The 20308-nt window shown below is 52.8% G+C and overlaps 1 protein-coding gene across 1 annotated transcript in view; it reads left to right on the top strand.

Annotated features, from left to right (window-relative positions):
• Nucleotides 1–17895, top strand: part of MDGA1 (MAM domain containing glycosylphosphatidylinositol anchor 1) — a 68450-nt gene extending 50555 nt beyond the window's left edge. Inside the window, exons 10-17 of the mRNA XM_011986625.1 lie at nt 155–306; nt 1098–1275; nt 1522–1545; nt 5804–5956; nt 6476–6610; nt 11707–11837; nt 12060–12168; nt 12925–17895. Coding sequence (XP_011842015.1) covers nt 155–306; nt 1098–1275; nt 1522–1545; nt 5804–5956; nt 6476–6610; nt 11707–11837; nt 12060–12168; nt 12925–13016 — 974 coding nt within the window. The 3' untranslated portion in view covers nt 13017–17895. The remainder of the gene's footprint in view (nt 1–154; nt 307–1097; nt 1276–1521; nt 1546–5803; nt 5957–6475; nt 6611–11706; nt 11838–12059; nt 12169–12924) is intronic.
• Nucleotides 17896–20308: the final 2413 nt, after the last annotated feature.

Genomic DNA, 20308 nt, shown 5'->3' with positions numbered 1-20308 from the left:
ATTCCCCAATCTCACAATATTCGCTTTCTCTTTGTTTCTCCATTCCCTCTCTGTTTTCCACCTCATCCTCTTCCGTTTCCCTTTCCCACACCTCCTTTCTTTGTGTCTCCCCCGCACCCTTCACGGCCCAATGCCCCCCTCCCCATCCTCTTAGCCAAAGCCTACAGCCCGGAGTTTTACTTCGACACCCCCAACCCCACCCGCAGCCACAAGCTGTCCAAGAACTACTCCTATGTGCTGCAGTGGACTCAGAGGGAGCCTGATGCTGTCGACCCTGTGCTCAACTACAGACTCAGCGTCCGCCAGGTGGGCCAAAGGGGAGGGTGGCCTGGGGGCAGGTGGAGGGTGGGGTGGCTGACCCTGGAAATGCTCATCAAGGCCAGAGGAAGGGTCAGAGGTGGGGCTCAGACACGTTGACGCTTTTAGAGAGTCTCCCTTAGGGAGAAAAGTTTTGGACATAGCAGCAAGAGATCGGAGGTTCTAGGGATCTGTCCCTTCTGGACCCAGACTCTAGGCACAGCTATGAGAATTGGGCAGGCAAGGGTCTGCTGGGTTCATAGGGGAGGGAGCCAGCGCTACTCACAGAACATAGAATCTACTCTTGGATCAAGAGCTTAAGAAGGGGTGTGGGAGAGGAGAGGGTCAGTCTCATCCAGGGGGTCTCCACCATGCAAGGCCAGGGTCTCTCTGCTGTTCTCGTGCCCAGTATGATTCCATGTGGTTCTGCTCAGCCCAAGAGGTGACTGGTGGGAGGGTAAGAGTGTGGCACTGGGGCAGACTGCCTAGGCCAGAACCCTGCTTTGTGTGAGCTACAGCAGGCTACTCTCTTTGGCCTCAGTTTCCTTATCTGTAAAATGGGGGTAATTATAATATTTTGCCTCATAGGATTGTAATTTTGAGGATTAAATGACTTAATAATGGCAGTATACTTAAAACAGTACCCCACACTTATTAATGGTTCAGTGTGTTGCTATCATCATTTTTATTATGAAGACAGCCCTGGGAGGTGGGCATGGAAGGGGTGATTGTCCTGTCTCACAGTTGAGGAAACTGAGGGGCTGACTTCCTAGGCATCTGGGAACTCCCTGTACTTACAGTTGAACCAGCACAATGCGGTGGTCAAGGCCATCCCGGTCCGGCGTGTGGAGAAGGGGCAGCTGCTGGAGTACATCCTGACTGACCTCCGTGTGCCCCACAGCTATGAGGTCCGCCTCACACCCTATACCACCTTCGGGGCTGGTGACATGGCCTCCCGCATCATCCACTACACAGAGCGTAGGTGACAGTGGTGGTGGTAGGAAGGATGGGCCCATCTCATGGCCAGGGACCCCCTCTACCATCCCCATGCGGTTCCTAAGCTTGGGGTTCCCCACCGTGTACTCTCCTACCTTGTCACTGCAGGCCAGACCCACTGGCCCCCAGTCCTGGCTCTGAGGACCCTGTCCTCTGGTCCCAAGCAGGGTATCCTCTGCAGAGCCCCACACCTCAGTTCTGACTTGGTTTCCCTGCTTGCTTTCTCAGCCATCAACTCTCCGAACCTTTCAGGTGAGACTCCCCAATCCCCCATGACTTCCCCTTCCCTTTAGGGACACAAAGCCTCTCCTGGTGAGAGAAAGGAGATAGGCTATCCTTGAGACAGTCAGAGAGAAAATGAATTCCCCCTGCGTTTCCATGGGGTACGGCCAGAGGCTAGAAGGAGAAGCAATGTTGGGCTGGAGATGTTTACATCTGGGATTATTCTGGGGTTTAAAGGCCAGGCAGGTGGGGAGAGGCTCACTGTCCCAAAAGAAAAAAGGAGAAGCTGGGTTCATCTACACCCCCTGTTGCCTGAGTCGGGGGTTCTTAGTCTGTGACCCATGGACCTCCAAGGAATCTGTGTATAGAATTCAGGCAGTCTATGAACATGGAAAGGCATACAATTAATTTCTTTTTTTTCTTTTGAGATGGAGTCTCACTCTGTTGTCCAGGCTGGAGTGTAGTGGCACAATCTCGGATCACTGCAACCTCTGCCTCCCGGGTTCAAGTGATTCTCCTGCCTCAGCCTCCCAAGTAGCTAGGATAACAGGCATGTGCCACCGTGCCCGGCTGATTTTTGTAGTTTTAGTAGAGACGAGATTTTACCATGTTGCCCAGGCTTGTCTTGAACTCCTGACCTCAGGTGATCCACCTGCCTTGGCCTCCCAAAGTGCTAGGATTACAGGCGTGAGCCATCATGCCTGGCCTCAATTATTTCTTTATTTTCCCTATCTTCTAGCAGAAATTTAACATCCCCTTCAATGATGAATGGAGGATCCAAACCACAGTAGTAAAATCAGGACCTGTGACTTTGTCAGCTGTAGAAATCCCGTGTTTTCACCTCACCTTACAGTTGTTCGAGATATCTCTAAATATCATTTATATCCATTTGTATTTCAAAACTATAGTAGTTACTAGACCTAACACTAGATCTTGTGATTTAATTAGATAATACAGAAGCCTACTTATGATTTTATAACAGATTGAAAAATATTTTGACAAAATTGATTTTCTTTGTAATCCTATATATTTCATTTTATGTGTCTAAAATAATTATTCTGAGATTATCCTTAGGCTTCACTAGATGCTAGAAGGGACTATGGACAAAAAGGGTTAAGAAGTCTTGTTATGGCAACAACTTTGTTGTGGGTCCCGTATCTGGTCTTTTGAAGCCTGGAATCCTGGATGTCTTGCTTGGATGCATGGGAGCTGCCTCTGCAGGGTGGTGACAGGGTGAGGCTGGGCCTCAGGGACTGAAGAGGGTGACTCTTTGTCTCATTCCCCCATGAAATGCAGACAACACCTGCCACTTTGAGGATGAGAAGATCTGTGGCTACACCCAGGACCTGACAGACAACTTTGACTGGACGCGGCAGAATGCCCTCACCCAGAACCCCCTACTCCCTTTGGCCTCAGTTTCCTTATCTGTAAAATGGGGGTAATTATAATATTTTGCCTCATAGGATTGTAATTTTGAGGATTAAATGACTTAATAATGGCAGTATACTTAAAACAGTACCCCACACTTATTAATGGTTCAGTGTGTTGCTATCATCATTTTTATTATGAAGACAGCCCTGGGAGGTGGGCATGGAAGGGGTGATTGTCCTGTCTCACAGTTGAGGAAACTGAGGGGCTGACTTCCTAGGCATCTGGGAACTCCCTGTACTTACAGTTGAACCAGCACAATGCGGTGGTCAAGGCCATCCCGGTCCGGCGTGTGGAGAAGGGGCAGCTGCTGGAGTACATCCTGACCGACCTCCGTGTGCCCCACAGCTATGAGGTCCGCCTCACACCCTATACCACCTTCGGGGCTGGTGACATGGCCTCCCGCATCATCCACTACACAGAGCGTAGGTGACAGTGGTGGTGGTAGGAAGGATGGGCCCATCTCATGGCCAGGGACCCCCTCTACCATCCCCATGCGGTTCCTAAGCTTGGGGTTCCCCACCGTGTACTCTCCTACCTTGTCACTGCAGGCCAGACCCACTGGCCCCCAGTCCTGGCTCTGAGTTGCCGGGTCTGCTGGGTTCATAGGGGAGGGAGCCAGCGCTACTCACAGAACATAGAATCTACTCTTGGATCAAGAGCTTAAGAAGGGGTGTGGGAGAGGAGAGGGTCAGTCTCATCCAGGGGGTCTCCACCATGCAAGGCCAGGGTCTCTCTGCTGTTCTCGTGCCCAGTATGATTCCATGTGGTTCTGCTCAGCCCAAGAGGTGACTGGTGGGAGGGTAAGAGTGTGGCACTGGGGCAGACTGCCTAGGCCAGAACCCTGCTTTGTGTGAGCTACAGCAGGCTACTCTCTTTGGCCTCAGTTTCCTTATCTGTAAAATGGGGGTAATTATAATATTTTGCCTCATAGGATTGTAATTTTGAGGATTAAATGACTTAATAATGGCAGTATACTTAAAACAGTACCCCACACTTATTAATGGTTCAGTGTGTTGCTATCATCATTTTTATTATGAAGACAGCCCTGGGAGGTGGGCATGGAAGGGGTGATTGTCCTGTCTCACAGTTGAGGAAACTGAGGGGCTGACTTCCTAGGCATCTGGGAACTCCCTGTACTTACAGTTGAACCAGCACAATGCGGTGGTCAAGGCCATCCCGGTCCGGCGTGTGGAGAAGGGGCAGCTGCTGGAGTACATCCTGACTGACCTCCGTGTGCCCCACAGCTATGAGGTCCGCCTCACACCCTATACCACCTTCGGGGCTGGTGACATGGCCTCCCGCATCATCCACTACACAGAGCGTAGGTGACAGTGGTGGTGGTAGGAAGGATGGGCCCATCTCATGGCCAGGGACCCCCTCTACCATCCCCATGCGGTTCCTAAGCTTGGGGTTCCCCACCGTGTACTCTCCTACCTTGTCACTGCAGGCCAGACCCACTGGCCCCCAGTCCTGGCTCTGAGGACCCTGTCCTCTGGTCCCAAGCAGGGTATCCTCTGCAGAGCCCCACACCTCAGTTCTGACTTGGTTTCCCTGCTTGCTTTCTCAGCCATCAACTCTCCGAACCTTTCAGGTGAGACTCCCCAATCCCCCATGACTTCCCCTTCCCTTTAGGGACACAAAGCCTCTCCTGGTGAGAGAAAGGAGATAGGCTATCCTTGAGACAGTCAGAGAGAAAATGAATTCCCCCTGCGTTTCCATGGGGTACGGCCAGAGGCTAGAAGGAGAAGCAATGTTGGGCTGGAGATGTTTACATCTGGGATTATTCTGGGGTTTAAAGGCCAGGCAGGTGGGGAGAGGCTCACTGTCCCAAAAGAAAAAAGGAGAAGCTGGGTTCATCTACACCCCCTGTTGCCTGAGTCGGGGGTTCTTAGTCTGTGACCCATGGACCTCCAAGGAATCTGTGTATAGAATTCAGGCAGTCTATGAACATGGAAAGGCATACAATTAATTTCTTTTTTTTCTTTTGAGATGGAGTCTCACTCTGTTGTCCAGGCTGGAGTGTAGTGGCACAATCTCGGATCACTGCAACCTCTGCCTCCCGGGTTCAAGTGATTCTCCTGCCTCAGCCTCCCAAGTAGCTAGGATAACAGGCATGTGCCACCGTGCCCGGCTGATTTTTGTAGTTTTAGTAGAGACGAGATTTTACCATGTTGCCCAGGCTTGTCTTGAACTCCTGACCTCAGGTGATCCACCTGCCTTGGCCTCCCAAAGTGCTAGGATTACAGGCGTGAGCCATCATGCCTGGCCTCAATTATTTCTTTATTTTCCCTATCTTCTAGCAGAAATTTAACATCCCCTTCAATGATGAATGGAGGATCCAAACCACAGTAGTAAAATCAGGACCTGTGACTTTGTCAGCTGTAGAAATCTCGTGTTTTCACCTCACCTTACAGTTGTTCGAGATATCTCTAAATATCGTTTATATCCATTTGTATTTCAAAACTATAGTAGTTACTAGACCTAACACTAGATCTTGTGATTTAATTAGATAATACAGAAGCCTACTTATGATTTTATAACAGATTGAAAAATATTTTGACAAAATTGATTTTCTTTGTAATCCTATATATTTCATTTTATGTGTCTAAAATAATTATTCTGAGATTATCCTTAGGCTTCACTAGATGCTAGAAGGGACTATGGACAAAAAGGGTTAAGAAGTCTTGTTATGGCAACAACTTTGTTGTGGGTCCCGTATCTGGTCTTTTGAAGCCTGGAATCCTGGATGTCTTGCTTGGATGCATGGGAGCTGCCTCTGCAGGGTGGTGACAGGGTGAGGCTGGGCCTCAGGGACTGAAGAGGGTGACTCTTTGTCTCATTCCCCCATGAAATGCAGACAACACCTGCCACTTTGAGGATGAGAAGATCTGTGGCTACACCCAGGACCTGACAGACAACTTTGACTGGACGCGGCAGAATGCCCTCACCCAGAACCCCAAACGCTCCCCCAACACTGGTCCCCCCACTGATATAAGTGGCACCCCTGAGGGTGAGGACCTGGCCTGCTGCCAGAAATGGAGGATTGCTTCAGGGGGTTGTCTAGGCCCAGGGCACCCCACACTGGGGATGAAGGGAGACAACCCCAGTCTGAGAGAGACGCAGTCCTGTCCTCAGGGAGCCTCGGGCTGAGGGGAGACACAGCTCCGTTCTCAGGGAGCCCCAGTCTGAGGGAGATGCAGCTCCATCCTCAGGGAGCCCTGGTCTGAGGGGAGACACAGCCCTGATTTCAGGGATCCCTGGTCTGAGGTGAGTCACAGCCCCATCCTTAGGGAGCCCCAGTCTGAGGGAGATGCAGCCCTGTCCTGATAGAGGATCAAGAGGAAGAGGAATTACAGTAGAGCCAAGGACCCATGAGCACTGAGCAGCCTCCTGTGCTGTGCTGTGAGGCAGGGTGCGTGGGGTAAGGCACCTCAGGTTCAGCCAGCAGAGGCTTAGGCAGAGAGGGAATCAGGTAGGAAGAGGCCCGGGTGTCTCGGGGGCTATTGGCACATCTCCCCATTCCCCACAGGCTACTACATGTTCATCGAGACATCAAGGCCTCGGGAGCTGGGGGACCGTGCAAGGTTAGTGAGTCCCCTCTACAATGCCAGCGCCAAGTTCTACTGTGTCTCCTTCTTCTACCACATGTACGGGAAACACATTGGTGAGTTGGGGGACCAGGTAGTCTCCACCAAGTGTATGCTGGAGGATGGGAGGGGAGTGGGGTCCACAGGAGGCCATGGACTGGCCCATGTGAGGCCTGAGCTTCCCCAGTTGGCTAAATGAGAGGTTCTTGGAGGGGTCTGCACAGAGAATTGGCAAGAGGAGAAGTTGAAAGCCAGCTTGTCCGAGGTGTTGAGATGATCAAGGAGTCCTGAGCCTACAGATAGAAAAGACTCCTGTAATCCCAGCCCTTTGGGAGGCTGAGGCAGGCGGATCCCCTGAGGTCAGGAGTTCAAGACAAGCCTGGCCAACATGGTGAAACCCCATCTCTACTGAAAATACAAAATTAGCGGGGTGTGGTGGCAGGTGCCTGTAATCCCCGCTACTTGGGAGGCTGAGGCAGGAGAATCGCTTGAACCCGGGAGGTGGAGGTTGCAGTGAGCTGAGATTGCACCACTGCACTCCAACCTGGGCAGCAAGAGCAAAGCTCCATCTCAAAAAAAAAAAAAAAAGACTCCAGCAGGATGAGATAGAAGTGGAGGGGATGGAGAAGACAACTAAGAGGATGCAAATACGGAGTGCCTGCCAGGTGATGTCCTGGGTGTGCCGAATCCCTGGTTGCATTAACCCTTACAGCCACCAAATGAGGGAAGTGTTACCATCCAACTCAGAGACGTCAAGCATTTGCCCAAGACCACGCAGTAAGCTAGATCTGTGTGACTTCTCCAAGCCCTAAACATGAGATCGGAAGGGTGCTGCTTTGTGGGCAGTGAGAGGAAGTCCCGCTTCCCAAGTGTGAGAGTGAACATAAGGAGTACCCTTTGGCAGGCAATGGTACTGGTAGGAGTGTCACATAACCAGTGAACTCATCTGTCAGCCATCACTTCCAGAGCTCCTGCTCAGTGCCGGGTATCAGGTGCTGCAGTGAATGAGGTGGACGAGTTCCCCATCCTCTTGGCATTTACAGGCAAGTGGGAGAGACAGTTATTAAATAACCCATGCTACCAGCTAGGAGTTAGTGACCCCTGCAGCAGTAGAAGGACAGGGGCCGAGACTAGTGGTAACAGGGAGACCTGACTGACTCCGCGGCATGGTCATGGGAGACTCTGCTGAGGACATGATGATTTTTTTAAAATGTTTTTGTTTGTTTACTTATTTATAGGAAAGGTAATACATTTCACAAAGGCCAAAAGGCACAAAAGGGCACATAATGCAAATGCCCTCCCATCCCAGTCCATCTGCCAAAGGTGATCAATAGACTAGATTTTAGGGCAAATTTTCAGAGATACTTTATCCAATAGAAACCAGTACATATGGCTGGGCAAGGTGGCTCACACCTGTAATTCCAGCACTTTGGGAGGCCGAGGCAGGCGGGACACCTGAGGTCAGGAGTTCGAGATCAGCCTGGCTAACATGGCAAAACCTTGTCTCTACTACAAATACAAAAATTAGCCAGGCATGATGGCGGGTGCCTGTAAGGGGGCTGAGGCAGGAGAATCGCTTGAACCCAGGAGGTGGAGATTGCAGTGAGCCGAGATTGCACCACTACACTCCAGTCTGAGCGACAGAGTGAGACACCGTCTCAAAAAAAAAGAAAAAAGAAAAGAAACCAATACACACACATATATATTTTTTATATATATATATTTCTATTTCCTCCCATTTTACACATACTGTCCTATACTTGCTCTTTCCCTCTGAATTGTACATCATCTTGGTGATCATTCCTTGTCAGTCCGCAGAAAGCATCTTCATTGTTTTCCTCAGATGTAATGGTAGAGGGAGTGACTTTAAGCAGATGTAGATCTAAGGGCTCATCATGGAGAAGTTTCCACAGCTAGGGTGATGGGTCAAGCTGAACTGATGAACAAGAATTGAGTCGGATAGAAGGTTCTGCCTCCACCGGGGCCCCCAAACCATTTGCACAGATCTTTTGCCCATGGCTGGGTCTGGACTTCATAAGAAGCTTCTTCTAGGGTAGGTGAGGGTGGATGACCAGGACTCCACCACCCTGCCCAGTCCTCTCATTTCCATTTGGCTTCCCCAGGTAGGACAACCAGTTCATTTGGGTTTACCCCATCTTTCCCAGTTTTAGCACTGGGTATGATTTATGTGGTGAATAAAGCTAGCTCTTAAAACAGGATTTCTCTAATACTGATGCTAAGGACAAGGCTCAAAAAAGAAAAAAAGAATGAGTGAGTTTAAAGAAAGATATTAGCACATGTGTTACATAACTTGGTCAAGATAGTGAGAGGGGAGATTGTGGAAGCATTAGCCTGGGGGTGCTCGGCCCATTTACCCACAGCCCTAGGGACCTGGAATTCTGGGGTAACTGAGGGGTGCTGGAGGAGAAGGAGGAGACCAGAACTTGGCTAAGAGTGCCCAGGCAACACCAATGCCCCCTCCCTGTCCCTTCCAGCTCAGCTCCAGCCCCCAGTGATATGAAATATCCGGCTCTGAGGGAAGGGGAATCAATCTTAGATGGTGCCCGTTGGCTGGCACTTCCCACAGACAAAGCTGTACCATCTGTGACACCAGATAGACAGACCCCCTGGTGGGAGAGAGCCACCAAATGTTACCTGCCTTGTATGAAAGGAGTTGGCTTGGACCAAGGAGAGCCAGCGAGACACAAGGTCTAGGGACAGCTGGTGCCCAGAGCTGCCAGGGAGAGTGGGAGGGGAGGAGGGAAGAGGAACTAGGATAGCAAGAAACACCCCTCCTCCATGGCAAAGCCAGGCAGAGGAGCATATTGAAGGTTCCAGGCATATGGAGGTGCCCTCACCAGCAGGGGATGGGCCCTTGAGAGGCTGTGCCAGCACCCAGTAGAACAGGAGGTACTCACCCTGGCTTTCACAGGGCCCAAGCCCCAGTGTCTTCCAGGATCCTCACCAGCCCCAAAGAAATGACTTTCTCTTCTCCTTCCTGGAGATATGCCCGCTGTCCCCATCCCTCTGGGATCTAGCCTCAGTTCCCATACCATTTCTTCCTCCTCCACTACCCTGCCCCAAGGACCCTGATGCGGAAGCCTGCTTTTTCACCATCCCCTTCCCTCAGCACCCATCAGCTCCAGTGTACCCCCTGCTCAGGGGCTTCCTGCTATCCCTTTACAGAGGACATCCACGGCCCAAGACCCCCAACCTTCCGTTTGAAAAGGGCCTGCTCAGGCTCAGTGGCTCATGCCTGTAATCCCAGTGCTTTTTGGAGGCCAGGAGTTCTAGACCAGCCTAGGCAACATAGCGAGACCCCCATCTCTACTAAAAAACTTTAAAAATTAGCCGGGTGTGGTGGTGCATGCCTACAGTCCTAGCTACTTGGGAGGCTGAGGTGGGAGGATTATTGAGCCCAGAAGTTTGAGGTTGCAGGGAGCCATGATTGTACCACCAAGACCCTGTCCCCACCCCCCACCCCCCCAAAAAAATAATGAGCTTTGCTCAGTACACTCCTCCATATCTTTCTTGCCACATCTAAAACCATACAGAGCTGTATGCTGGTGCCTGGATAGACTCCAGTTTTCCAGCCTCTGGACTTTTGCTCAGCCTATTCCCTCTGCTTAACATGCCTTCTTACCACATTCCCCTGGCCAAATTCTTCCCATTCCTCAAGGCCTGTCGAAAACACCACCTCCTCCAGAAGTCTTCCTAGGTTTGAGCTGGGAGCCCTCTATCCTTCCTGTGAACTCTGAGTCCTTAATGTACAGCTCCCCAGGCCCAGATCACTCTCTGCTCTGTGGTATGGTAGTCCCTGGGATTCACATCTTCTCTTCCCTATTTGACTCCTTGCAGGAAGGTCTGTGTCAGAATTCCTAGAAGTTCCCAATAGTTAAATTCTAAAGGAAGAATTTTCCATAACTCTCATCAAGGACTTTCATAGAATCTCAGAGTTGGAAGGACCTCAGGGTTCATGAAGACCAAATCCTATCAATCATTCCTTTATTCATCCATCTATTCATTCACTTAACTAATTGAGTACCATTATATGCTAGGCAGTGTTCTAGGACACTAGGACAAGACAAAGACCCCTGCTCTTGAAGAGCTTACAGTCTACTGGTGCCAAGCCTTATAAAGAAAAGAATGCAGAAAAAAGAATAGAGAGCTCTTTTACATGGGATGGTCAGGGACTTCCTTGAGGGAGGGAAGAATGTTCCAGGCTGGGGCAACATCACAAGCAAAGGCCCTAAGGCAGGAACTGGCCTCAGGTATTGAAAGAAAAGCAAGGATACCAGTTTGCTGTACCCGAGTGGGAGCCAGGAAAGAGTGGCAGCAAATGAGATCAGAGAAGCTGACAGCGTCCAGATCAGGTGTGGAAGTCCAGGAAAGGATGGCGATGGGAAGCCTCAAAGGGGACTGAGCAGGGGGGTAACGTGACTGGAGACAGGGGTCCCCTCCACAGCACCCCTGCTGGATAGTCCTGTCCAAGGACAGGATGCTCCCCCAAGACAGCCCACTCTTTTGCTGGGCAGATCTCATACATCCGGGGTCTTCCTTAGATGGAGTTCAAATCTGCCTCCTGCAAGCTTTCACTTGCTGGTATTTATTCTACCCCATGGGGAATGCAGAGCATGGACGATCACACAGACTGTCCCTTCTGGCCTTCTCTCTCCTAGGGCCTTACTGGACCCAACATACTCCTCTTGCCAACTGGATATTAAACGTTTCAAAACCCCTTCATCTACCTCCACAAGTCATGTACTGCCAACAGGGACACACTGTTTTCTTTGGAAATCCTGCTGTGTGCCCAGACAGAGGTCCCACTGCCCTGGGACAGCTCCCTTGTCTAGAGGGGAAGGGTAGGGTGTGTGTGCGTGTGTGTGTTTGTGGGTGGGGAGATTAGCTGATTAGCAGGGCAGGACAGAAGGACAGAAATGAAAGAAAATTTGCAAGTCATCCTGATGAACTGAAATCCTGCTGAAGTCTTGTTTCCCACATTGAGGGTGTCCCTGCAGGAATGGGACATTGCACCCAGCTGGGCATGGGGAGGAGGTCCTGTCAACAGGGACAGGGCTGTAGGATGTGGTGGGAGAAGAGGGCTTGGTAAATGTGAAAAGGTGAGGGTGCCCTGGCCAGATCTCACTGCCGACTGTCTTCACACCCACCACAGGCTCCCTCAACCTCCTGGTGCGGTCCCGGAACAAAGGGGCTCTGGACACGCATGCCTGGTCCCTCAGTGGCAATAAGGGCAATGTGTGGCAGCAGGCCCATGTGCCCATCAGCCCCAGCGGGCCCTTCCAGGTGAGTCCGCAGGGCCCAGAGGACCTTCTCCAGCTTCGGTGGTTGCTGTGGCCAGGAAGCACTTAGGAAAGCCTTGTCCTTCTTCCTGGGGGCTAAGGATGGAAAGAGTCAGGCTAGGGGGAACTTCCAGGTAGATTAAGGGGAAAGGTGGGTTGGGGGAGCGCTCTGGTCCCCAGCAGAACCTCCTCAACCCTTGCTCCCTGCTTTCTGACCCCACCCCAGATTATTTTTGAGGGGGTTCGAGGCTCAGGCTACCTGGGGGATATTGCCATAGATGACGTCACACTGAAGAAGGGGGAGTGTCCCCGGAAGCAGATGGATCCCAATAAAGGTGCAAGATGGGAAGGAGGTGGGGGAGCTGAATCTGGCGGGAGCTGTGTGTGGAGGGGGTTCCTGTCTGTTGGGGGAGGGTGTTTGTGTCTGAATAGGGGTTCAGAATGTCTGAGTGATGGGAATCCTGTGGCTCTGACGGTGTAAGGGTGTGCCCCACCCTCACTCAGGCTGTGTGCATGTGTAAACAATGAGAAGCCCAGCCCCCACCCTCATGGTGAGCCTACTGACCTGTTCATGGTATCAGGGCGCCTCCTGTGCCTGTGTCTGAATACATCTGTGCATACCTCGGGCTCCAGAGGTGAACGTGCGCCTTCCAGGGCCAGAGGTTTCCAATACTAACAGCTCCCACTTACTGAGCAATTACTGTGTACCAGGCAAGGCACATAAACTTGTATATGCACGTTTCACTTACCTCACAACAGTTAATCCTCACAACGGTCGTTTGGGGTAGCACACACCGTTGGACCCATTTTACAGGTGAGGAAACTGAGGCCCACTGAGGTTAAGTAAATTGTTCCGAGTCTTAGTGAACCCGAAGCCTGGCAGGCTGAGCTAACCCCCACTTCACCCCACGCCATCTCATATCTGTGCTATGAGTTTGTCTGTGTGCACTGAGGCCAGTGTGCACCCTCAGGCCCTCCAAAGACGTGGGTAGAGTAACAGTGCCCTGATGCTGCCGACCTGCCTGCCACTTCCTGCCCCTGCCAGAGCTGACCAGAGCCCTGGCCTGTCTCCTCTTTCTTTCCTGTTGCAGTGGTGGTGATGCCGGGCAGTGGAGCCCCCTGCCAGTCCAGCCCACAGCTGTGGGGGCCCATGGCCATCTTCCTCTTGGCGTTGCAGAGATGATGAGAGCTGTGTGGGCCCCCCCGCAACTTTGCCCCCGGCACACCAAAGTGTCCACATTGTACCAAAGACTGACCCCTGCCAGCTGGGGTGCCCAGGGGCAGGGCCGGCCTGCCAGGGAGGGGGCCTGCATTGGCTGCAAGGATGAGCAGAGGACAAGGACAGAGGCCAGGCACTGAGGCCCTGCAGACAGCTGTTCCACATGCACACACGCACACACTCATGCTCTCACACACAGAGATATATTAAAGCACAAGTTTCTATCCGACCTGCCAGCACCTTCTTTACTGCAAAGACAGGGGACTTGCCTGAATGGCATCTGCCAACCCAGGGACCTTGGCGCAACATGGGCCTTGTCCTTGCTGCACTCGTGGTGTGCTTCTGACTTTCCCCTGTCCCCTAACTCAAGGCCGAACTCCAGCCTGGTGGCTTTGCCAGAAGGGAGCCAGAAGTGGGGCAGACATGGAGCCCCTCCCTAGGTCAGACTCTGGGACTCCTGAGATGGGAGAGGCAGGGATCAGAGGCGGAACAGGTGGGACTTTGCGAACTCTGTGAATGTCCCACGTCCAGGGGACAACCAGGAAGGTAGGGCACCTGCTGCACACAACTCTGTCCAGAGTGAGCACTGGATGGTGGAGACCACAGGTCACCCCAGATCCCCTGACCTATTTCTGGGACACCATATTTCCCTCCTCAGTGTGGGCCCTTTGAAGGGCCCCAGCACAGGGTCTTGGGCCTGGGCAGTCTGAAGACTGACACCTTCCCCACTCCACCCCACAAGCAGTGGGACTCCTGAGAACACGGTTCCCTCCTAGCCTCAGCCCCCAGCTGGGTCTCAGAGGAGCTGGGGGAGTGGTGGCCAGCCCATTTTCTGGGGTGAAGCTTGACTTTGAGAAAGGCAGAAGGGAAGTCCTGCTTCTGTGATTTGGTGCCCCCATATCAGACAGTGAATTTGAAAGTGGAGAGAGGCCTTCCTTTCTTACCTACTTGGCATGAAAGGGTGCCCTGGGTAGGAGGGTATGTGCAGGGCAAAATGCCAAAAAGCACTGTCTAGTCAAAAGTTCCCTTCTCCACCCAGGGGCAGTGAAGGAGGAGGGGCTTATAGAGCTGGGATTGGTGGAGGGAGCAGGAGCCAGTCCCCTCACTCTGGGAGCTGTGAAAGGGCTCCCTGTCCTTGGGTCCTGGGTTAGGCGCCTGAGATTGACATGATGGGATCTAGATCTTTCCTCCTTGACATCACCCCTGAGCCCCCACCCAGCCGTCCATGGGAGAGAGAAGGCCCAGCCCCCTCTAGAATGAGTCTTTACGCATGCGTGCATATGTGTGTATGTGTGTGTGCCTGTCTGTGTCTAGGTACCACCGTGGGCACCTCGTTGAGGAGGAGTGTGTGCAAACACAGGTCTGTGTGTGCAGTCACACATATTGGCCTGTGAGACTGGATGGAGACCCAGTCGTTTCTGTGAGTGTCCGTGTACGTCAGTGTGTGTGTCCATCTTCCTGAGTGATGTGTTTGCTTGTAGGGTGCTGGCTGAAGAGACTCTGGCCAGCCCTGTTCTGTAGTCTCAAGCTGCCTGCAATGGCCTGAAATTCCACCTTTCATCCCCTGTGAATGACAAAGAACTTACAGATGACCGTATTGAACGCAAGCACCTTTGGTGAGGAGTGGCACAGGGCTCCTCCTGGAGCATTTGTTGGGGACAGCTGCAGAGAAGAGGCCTGGAACTTGGGCAGCACTGCAGCGCCAGGCGGCAGGCGGGGAACCGAGGCAAAGGCTGCCCATCTCCTCCCCCTGCCAGGCCTGTGTGATCATTATCACCAACAGCTGGTGGGTGGCTGGGCCAGGATGTAGCGGGGCCTTCTGATGCCTGATCAGCATGGCTGCCTTCCTGGCCCAGTCAAGGCCTCGGTCCGAAATGAGTCGCTCCAGGTTCTCAGCATATACTTCCATCGCATCTGTCGGGTATTGTTCCTTAATTGTCCCATCTGTGCGGAGTCTGTTGCCCCAACTAGACTGTGAGCTCCTCCTCAGAGCCTTCCAAGTCCTCCCTTCACCTCCACCGCCTCCCGCTCGTGCCCAGCACAAGTGGGCCTGGTGTGGAAACCACTCCATTGCCCAGTGGAATGGATTCTGTAATGAGTGGTTCCTGGCCTCGCCTGCGGAATAGAATCACCAGAGTGATTCTATTAAAAAGCATTGCTGCTTGGGTCCCACCTCAGAGGCTCTGATTTCATTGGGCTGGAGCACAGTCGGACATCAGAAATGTTGAAAAGCTCCTCAGGTTCTCCTGACAGCAGGAACCACTGGCCTGGCACCTCCTGGGTGCTTCCTCTGTGCCCTCGCTGGGGTAGGCATTGGAGCACCAGAGATGAATAGCCCCAAGTGCTTCCTCTTTGGGGTTCCTAAGGCACCCTGTGCCTGCTTCCCTCTGAGACCTTCCAGTCCATCTGCCCCGCAACCCTGGCTACTCCAACAGGGGGACTTTTCTCCCTGGTTCCCCTCAGGATCCATACAGCCTGCCGCAGTAAAGGTGCTTAGTACATGTTGGCTGGGCTGAACTGCATACACATGGCCCCCAGATTCCTGGTCTTTATGGGTGGAGGGCACAAGGTGGGGGGGGGGGCGGGGGGATGCTGCTGGAGATCTCAGTGGGTGCAGACAGCCCTGCCTGGAGGATGGCTTGACCCGGGGTTGACAGAGTGTGCTGAAACGCTGAGGTCCCCACGTGTGAATGGGTGAGGTTGATGTGTATGTCTGTGTGTTCCAGCAGGTGGGTGGGGGATGTGGGTGTCAGCGTATGCCAGCGGGCACTGTGAGTGTCTAGGCACGTGCTGGTCTGTGTGTGTGCGCGTGTTCCTCAGCAGAGATGAGTGGCTTTGTGTATCACCAGGTGACTTGTCAGTGTCAGTGTCTGTGTGTGCCTGTGAGCCAGCATCTCTGTGTCAGTGTTGCTCATGCTGTGTGTCTTTGTGTGCCACGGTGTGTCAGTGTCTATGTGTTGATGGGTGGCCCATGAGTGACCCCCGCCAGGGGAGACAAGGCTGGCTGGATCCAGCATATCTCCCCAGTGGCAGCCTCGCCCTCTGGGTCAGGGTGACTGAGGCATTTTGTGGCCTTAAAATGGGGTGTTAGCCCTCAGGGTGCTGGGGCCCTTCCATCCCTTGTCCCCTTCATGTTGGTGAAAAGGACTCCGGGGGCCAAGTGCTGTAGAGCAGCTTATGAAAGTCTCAGCTTGGCTATCCTGCCCTTGGGACCACAGACGGACTCCTAGGGTGCTGAGTGAAGCCTGAAGACCAAGCCCCCTCCTCCTGGAATGCTCCTTCCACCCCTGCCTCTTGGAGATGGGCCTGACACCTCTTTCCCATTCATTCTCCTTTTGCCTGTGCTCTGGGAAAGCCCCTGGCTCAGGCTGTCAGAGTGAGGATGGACCTCAAAAGTTTGAACCCCTCGTGCAGATGAAGAAGCTGAACCCCAGAGTGGGCAAGGGGAGTGGCCCAAGATCACACAGCTAGTTTGAGTAGAGCCAGTCTTGGGAGAGCCAGGTACTACAGCCCTGGGGGTGTCACACCACTTATCACTGCCCCTGAGGTCTCCTGCCAAACGAGTGCAGGGAGTTTGGCTAACAGTCCTGTCTCCAGGGTGCCGGTGGGGATGTTATAGATGTTGCTGGGATCCCATCCTGGGAGAGATGCTATCTCCCGGCTCTACATTCTGGCCTCTCATCCCAGGCTGCAGACCCTTCTGCCCCATGGCAGGCCTGGGTGCCACACAGAGGTGGCCACCCTCCCACCAGTGTCTGCAGCTGCCGCCCCTCTCCCAGGCCCCCAGAGAGAAGAGACCCTGTTTCCCCTCCTCTCCCCGTGACTTCACAAGAGCTCAGGCTAGGAGTGCAGGTCAGCATGTCCTCATGTGCTCATCCTCTTCACTTCCCCAAAGACCAGGAGGGTTGCGGGTGGGGCGTGCAGAATCCTTGTGTTTTTTCTCGCTGGGCAGCTCGAGGGACTGGGGAGTATTCCCAGGGCCTTTCCTCTGCTCTGGAGAGTCCCTGCAGAGCCACTGACTGAGGCTGGGTTCAGGGTTCAGGGTTCAGGGGAGTCCTCCATGCTTCCAAAGGCCGGGAAGCACCTGCCTCTCTATCGAGTCAGTGCTGTGCGTGTGTGTCCGAGAATGTGGTTTGTGATGTGTGGAATGTGCGTGTGTGTGTGTGTTGGGGCAGAAGGACCACTCTTTCCTGGGGATCCCTTGACCCTTATAACTAGAAGGGACATTAGGGAGCATCTAATCTGGTGCCCCCGTTGTACAGGCGAGGTCCAGAGGGATGACATCTGCCCACCCCACCCCTTGCCCTCTCGTTGCCTGCACTCATTTCCCAGGGACCCTCCTAGGATAGGAATGCCCTCCTTCCTAGCACCCTCCCACCCTCCTCCCAGCCACCCACATAATCACCATCTCAGCCCAGCTCTGGTGGTCCTCTAGGCCCCAGTGGTCTCCATGCATCCTTCCTGCCCCAGAGTAGCCAGCTCACCAAGGCCTTTATCCCCAGCCCAGGAGAAGGGGCAGGGAGGGAAGGGGCTGCTCCAACCCTGAGGCCTCAAAGACTTGGGAGAAAAGCCAAAACTCCTCATGCCCAGGCCCACATGTCTGACCACCCCAGCCCACCCCACCACCAAGGTAAAAGCACAACAGGAGACCCCCTTATTAATGGGTGAAATGTATTGGGGTTGTTTTTTTAGTCACACGACCCCGTCCTCACCCCTTTGCCTTGCTGTCTGTCTCCACCCCAGCCTCTGTTCCCCATTTGCCTCTCTTTCACCTCCAAGCCCCCAAATGTAACCTCTAGTTGCGGACGCGGTTGTTCTATCAATAAAGCTGCAGTGTTCTAGCGCTCAGCGTCAGCCGTGTGTGTTGGCTGGGCAGAGTGGGCCAGGGTGGGGGCCGGGGCACTGGAGGGCTCCTCTCAGCTCCCTGGGGGTGGCCTTTCTTCTCTTTGGCACCTGTCAACAGGGATCCTGCTCTGTGGCCTGGACAGTGAGGACCTGCATCCTGGTCTGCTCCCAGCGAACTTGTGTCCTCATTCGTTTGCTCATTCAGAAAATACCAACCAAACACTGCCTTTGTGGAAGCCCCTGTGTAATGGGAGAGATGGACAGTAAGCTAATAACAACACCAAGACACATATAATGATGTGTACAGTGAGGGCTGGGAAGGGAAATTGGTGCTATGAAAGAAGGTAAGAGGAGGGTTCTTACTTGGGTTGGGGCTTCAGGGAAGATTTCTCTAAGAGACATTTAGGAGAGACAGAATGATTGGAGTTAGCCCGTTGGGGCTGGAGAGGCTTCTGAGCAAAGGGAACAGAATGTGCAAAGGCCAACAGGGCCCAAAAACTCAGAAGGCTCAAGGAAGGGGAGTAAGAGCAAAGGAGGAGGAATAAGGTTGGTATAGTGGTTGAAATGCCCTTTTCCCTTCTCGGCACCCAATCCTACCATCCCTCCTACACGCTCGGAGTCCCTTCCCTCTTAATCTCTATTCTGGCCCTATAGACCAAACCCTGCACCCTACTTGGGGCTGCCTCCCTTATTCACCACCAGCTAGCTGCATTCTTGCCCTAAAATCAAGTTATGCCAGCCTTTCTCTTTACCCCAGACCTCTCAGAATTCTAGAATTTCAGAGCTGGGAGGTCCTTAAAGGTCACTTATTTCAACCATCTACTCCTATATTATAGGAGAGATGGGCTTGCCAAGGTCATGGGGATAGGCAGTGATGAGCATTTGCAAAGTGCCCCAAGTCAAGGGTGTGGGTGTCATGATGTGGACTACATCATATCAGGTGAATGATGGGAGGAGTCTTTCAGGTTACAGTGATTCGGGTAGTTGATTGGGTAGTTTCACTTCCATGTTCCAGATGGGGAAACTGAGGCTCAGATGACAAGACCAAGGGCTCCCTCTCCCTACCACCTAAGTTTTATTGGCCCTCATGTTGGGTAACTTCTTGTTGCCACACCTGGCCTTTCTCTTCTAATAGAAGAGAAAGGGACTAAAGGACTCACCACTGCTGTAAGTTGGCTCCTTGAGCACAGGAAGAGAAATCCGGTCAAGCTCACTCAAGTGCAGGAGCATTATTGTGAGGACAGACACAGTGAGGGGGAAGAGCACTCAGAAATCCAAACAGGAGTTGCAGCAGGGATGGTTTTCCTGAACCAGATGGGCATTTTGGATTCAAGGTAGCTCCAGGATCATCGTCTACAGAAACTGCTGGTGCCTCACCTGTGGTAGAATAAAGATGCCTGAAAATCCCTTGTTATCCTTTCTGTAGACAGGCAGAGTCTAATTCCCTTCCTGTTGAATCTGGGTTGCTCTTAGTGCCTTGTTTGTGCAATAGAATGCGACATACTGAGTTGAAGATGCCTTGGAGCTTCAGCTCAGGCCTCTTGGAACGGTCTCTCTGGAAGCCCTGAACTGCCACATAGGATGTCCTCTGAGTTGCTCTGAGACCACCATGCTGGAGGGGCTCCGGCTGACCATCCCAGCTGAGTCCAGCCTTCCAGTCATCTCCACCAAAGCACTAGAAGATATGGGAGTGCAGCCGCCTCAGCCCTTCTAGACCAGCCCAACTGCCACCTGAATTGCTCAGTCAAGCTCTGTCCAAATTCCTGACCCATCGTCATGGGATATAATAAAATAGTTGTTTTAAGCCCCTGCAGTTGGGAGTAGTTTGTGACAACAGCAATAGATGACCACCCTGGCATGACTCAGTCACTCGCCAGCATCTGCTGCTTTTTGTCCACGCAGTTCCTCTCCTGAGTCATGGTGTCTGCTTCCTCATAACTTCAGCTTTCCAGGCATCATGACCTCTCCAACTCAACTCTCCTTCATGGCCTTCCGGTGGCAGCTGCCAGCATTCACTGACTCAGCCGCTCAGGATAATGGGCTGATTGGACGGGCCCCCATTTCAGGTCCAGCCACACATACATCATTGGGCAACCTGTGGGTTGGCTGCCCTTGAGTCAGATGCCACCCTGATCCAACCAGCTGGGCTGGAGGAAGGGGTCATGGACATGAAACAAGGCTACCTGGGGGCTGCCATTTCTAGGCAGCTTGTGGGTGGACCCACTTAGGAGGGGCAGGAAGCTGGCAGGCACCGAAAACGCACCTCCTTGCATCTTCCCTCTTTCTCCCCTCCTCTAGTGGCCATTCATTCCCGGGGCACAGTAATGCAGTGTATGTCCCATGAAAGTTCTCCAAGTGACCCTGTCCAAGGGCAGGTCCCATTGCAAACTGTACAGGTAGGTCAGGTAACT

Source organism: Mandrillus leucophaeus, unplaced genomic scaffold, assembly GCF_000951045.1.
Source record: "Mandrillus leucophaeus isolate KB7577 unplaced genomic scaffold, Mleu.le_1.0 Scaffold3, whole genome shotgun sequence".
NCBI classification, from domain to species: Eukaryota; Metazoa; Chordata; class Mammalia; order Primates; family Cercopithecidae; genus Mandrillus; species Mandrillus leucophaeus.
The sequence above is the reverse complement of the archived record's forward strand: the minus strand, read 5'-3'. Positions and strand labels throughout refer to the sequence as shown.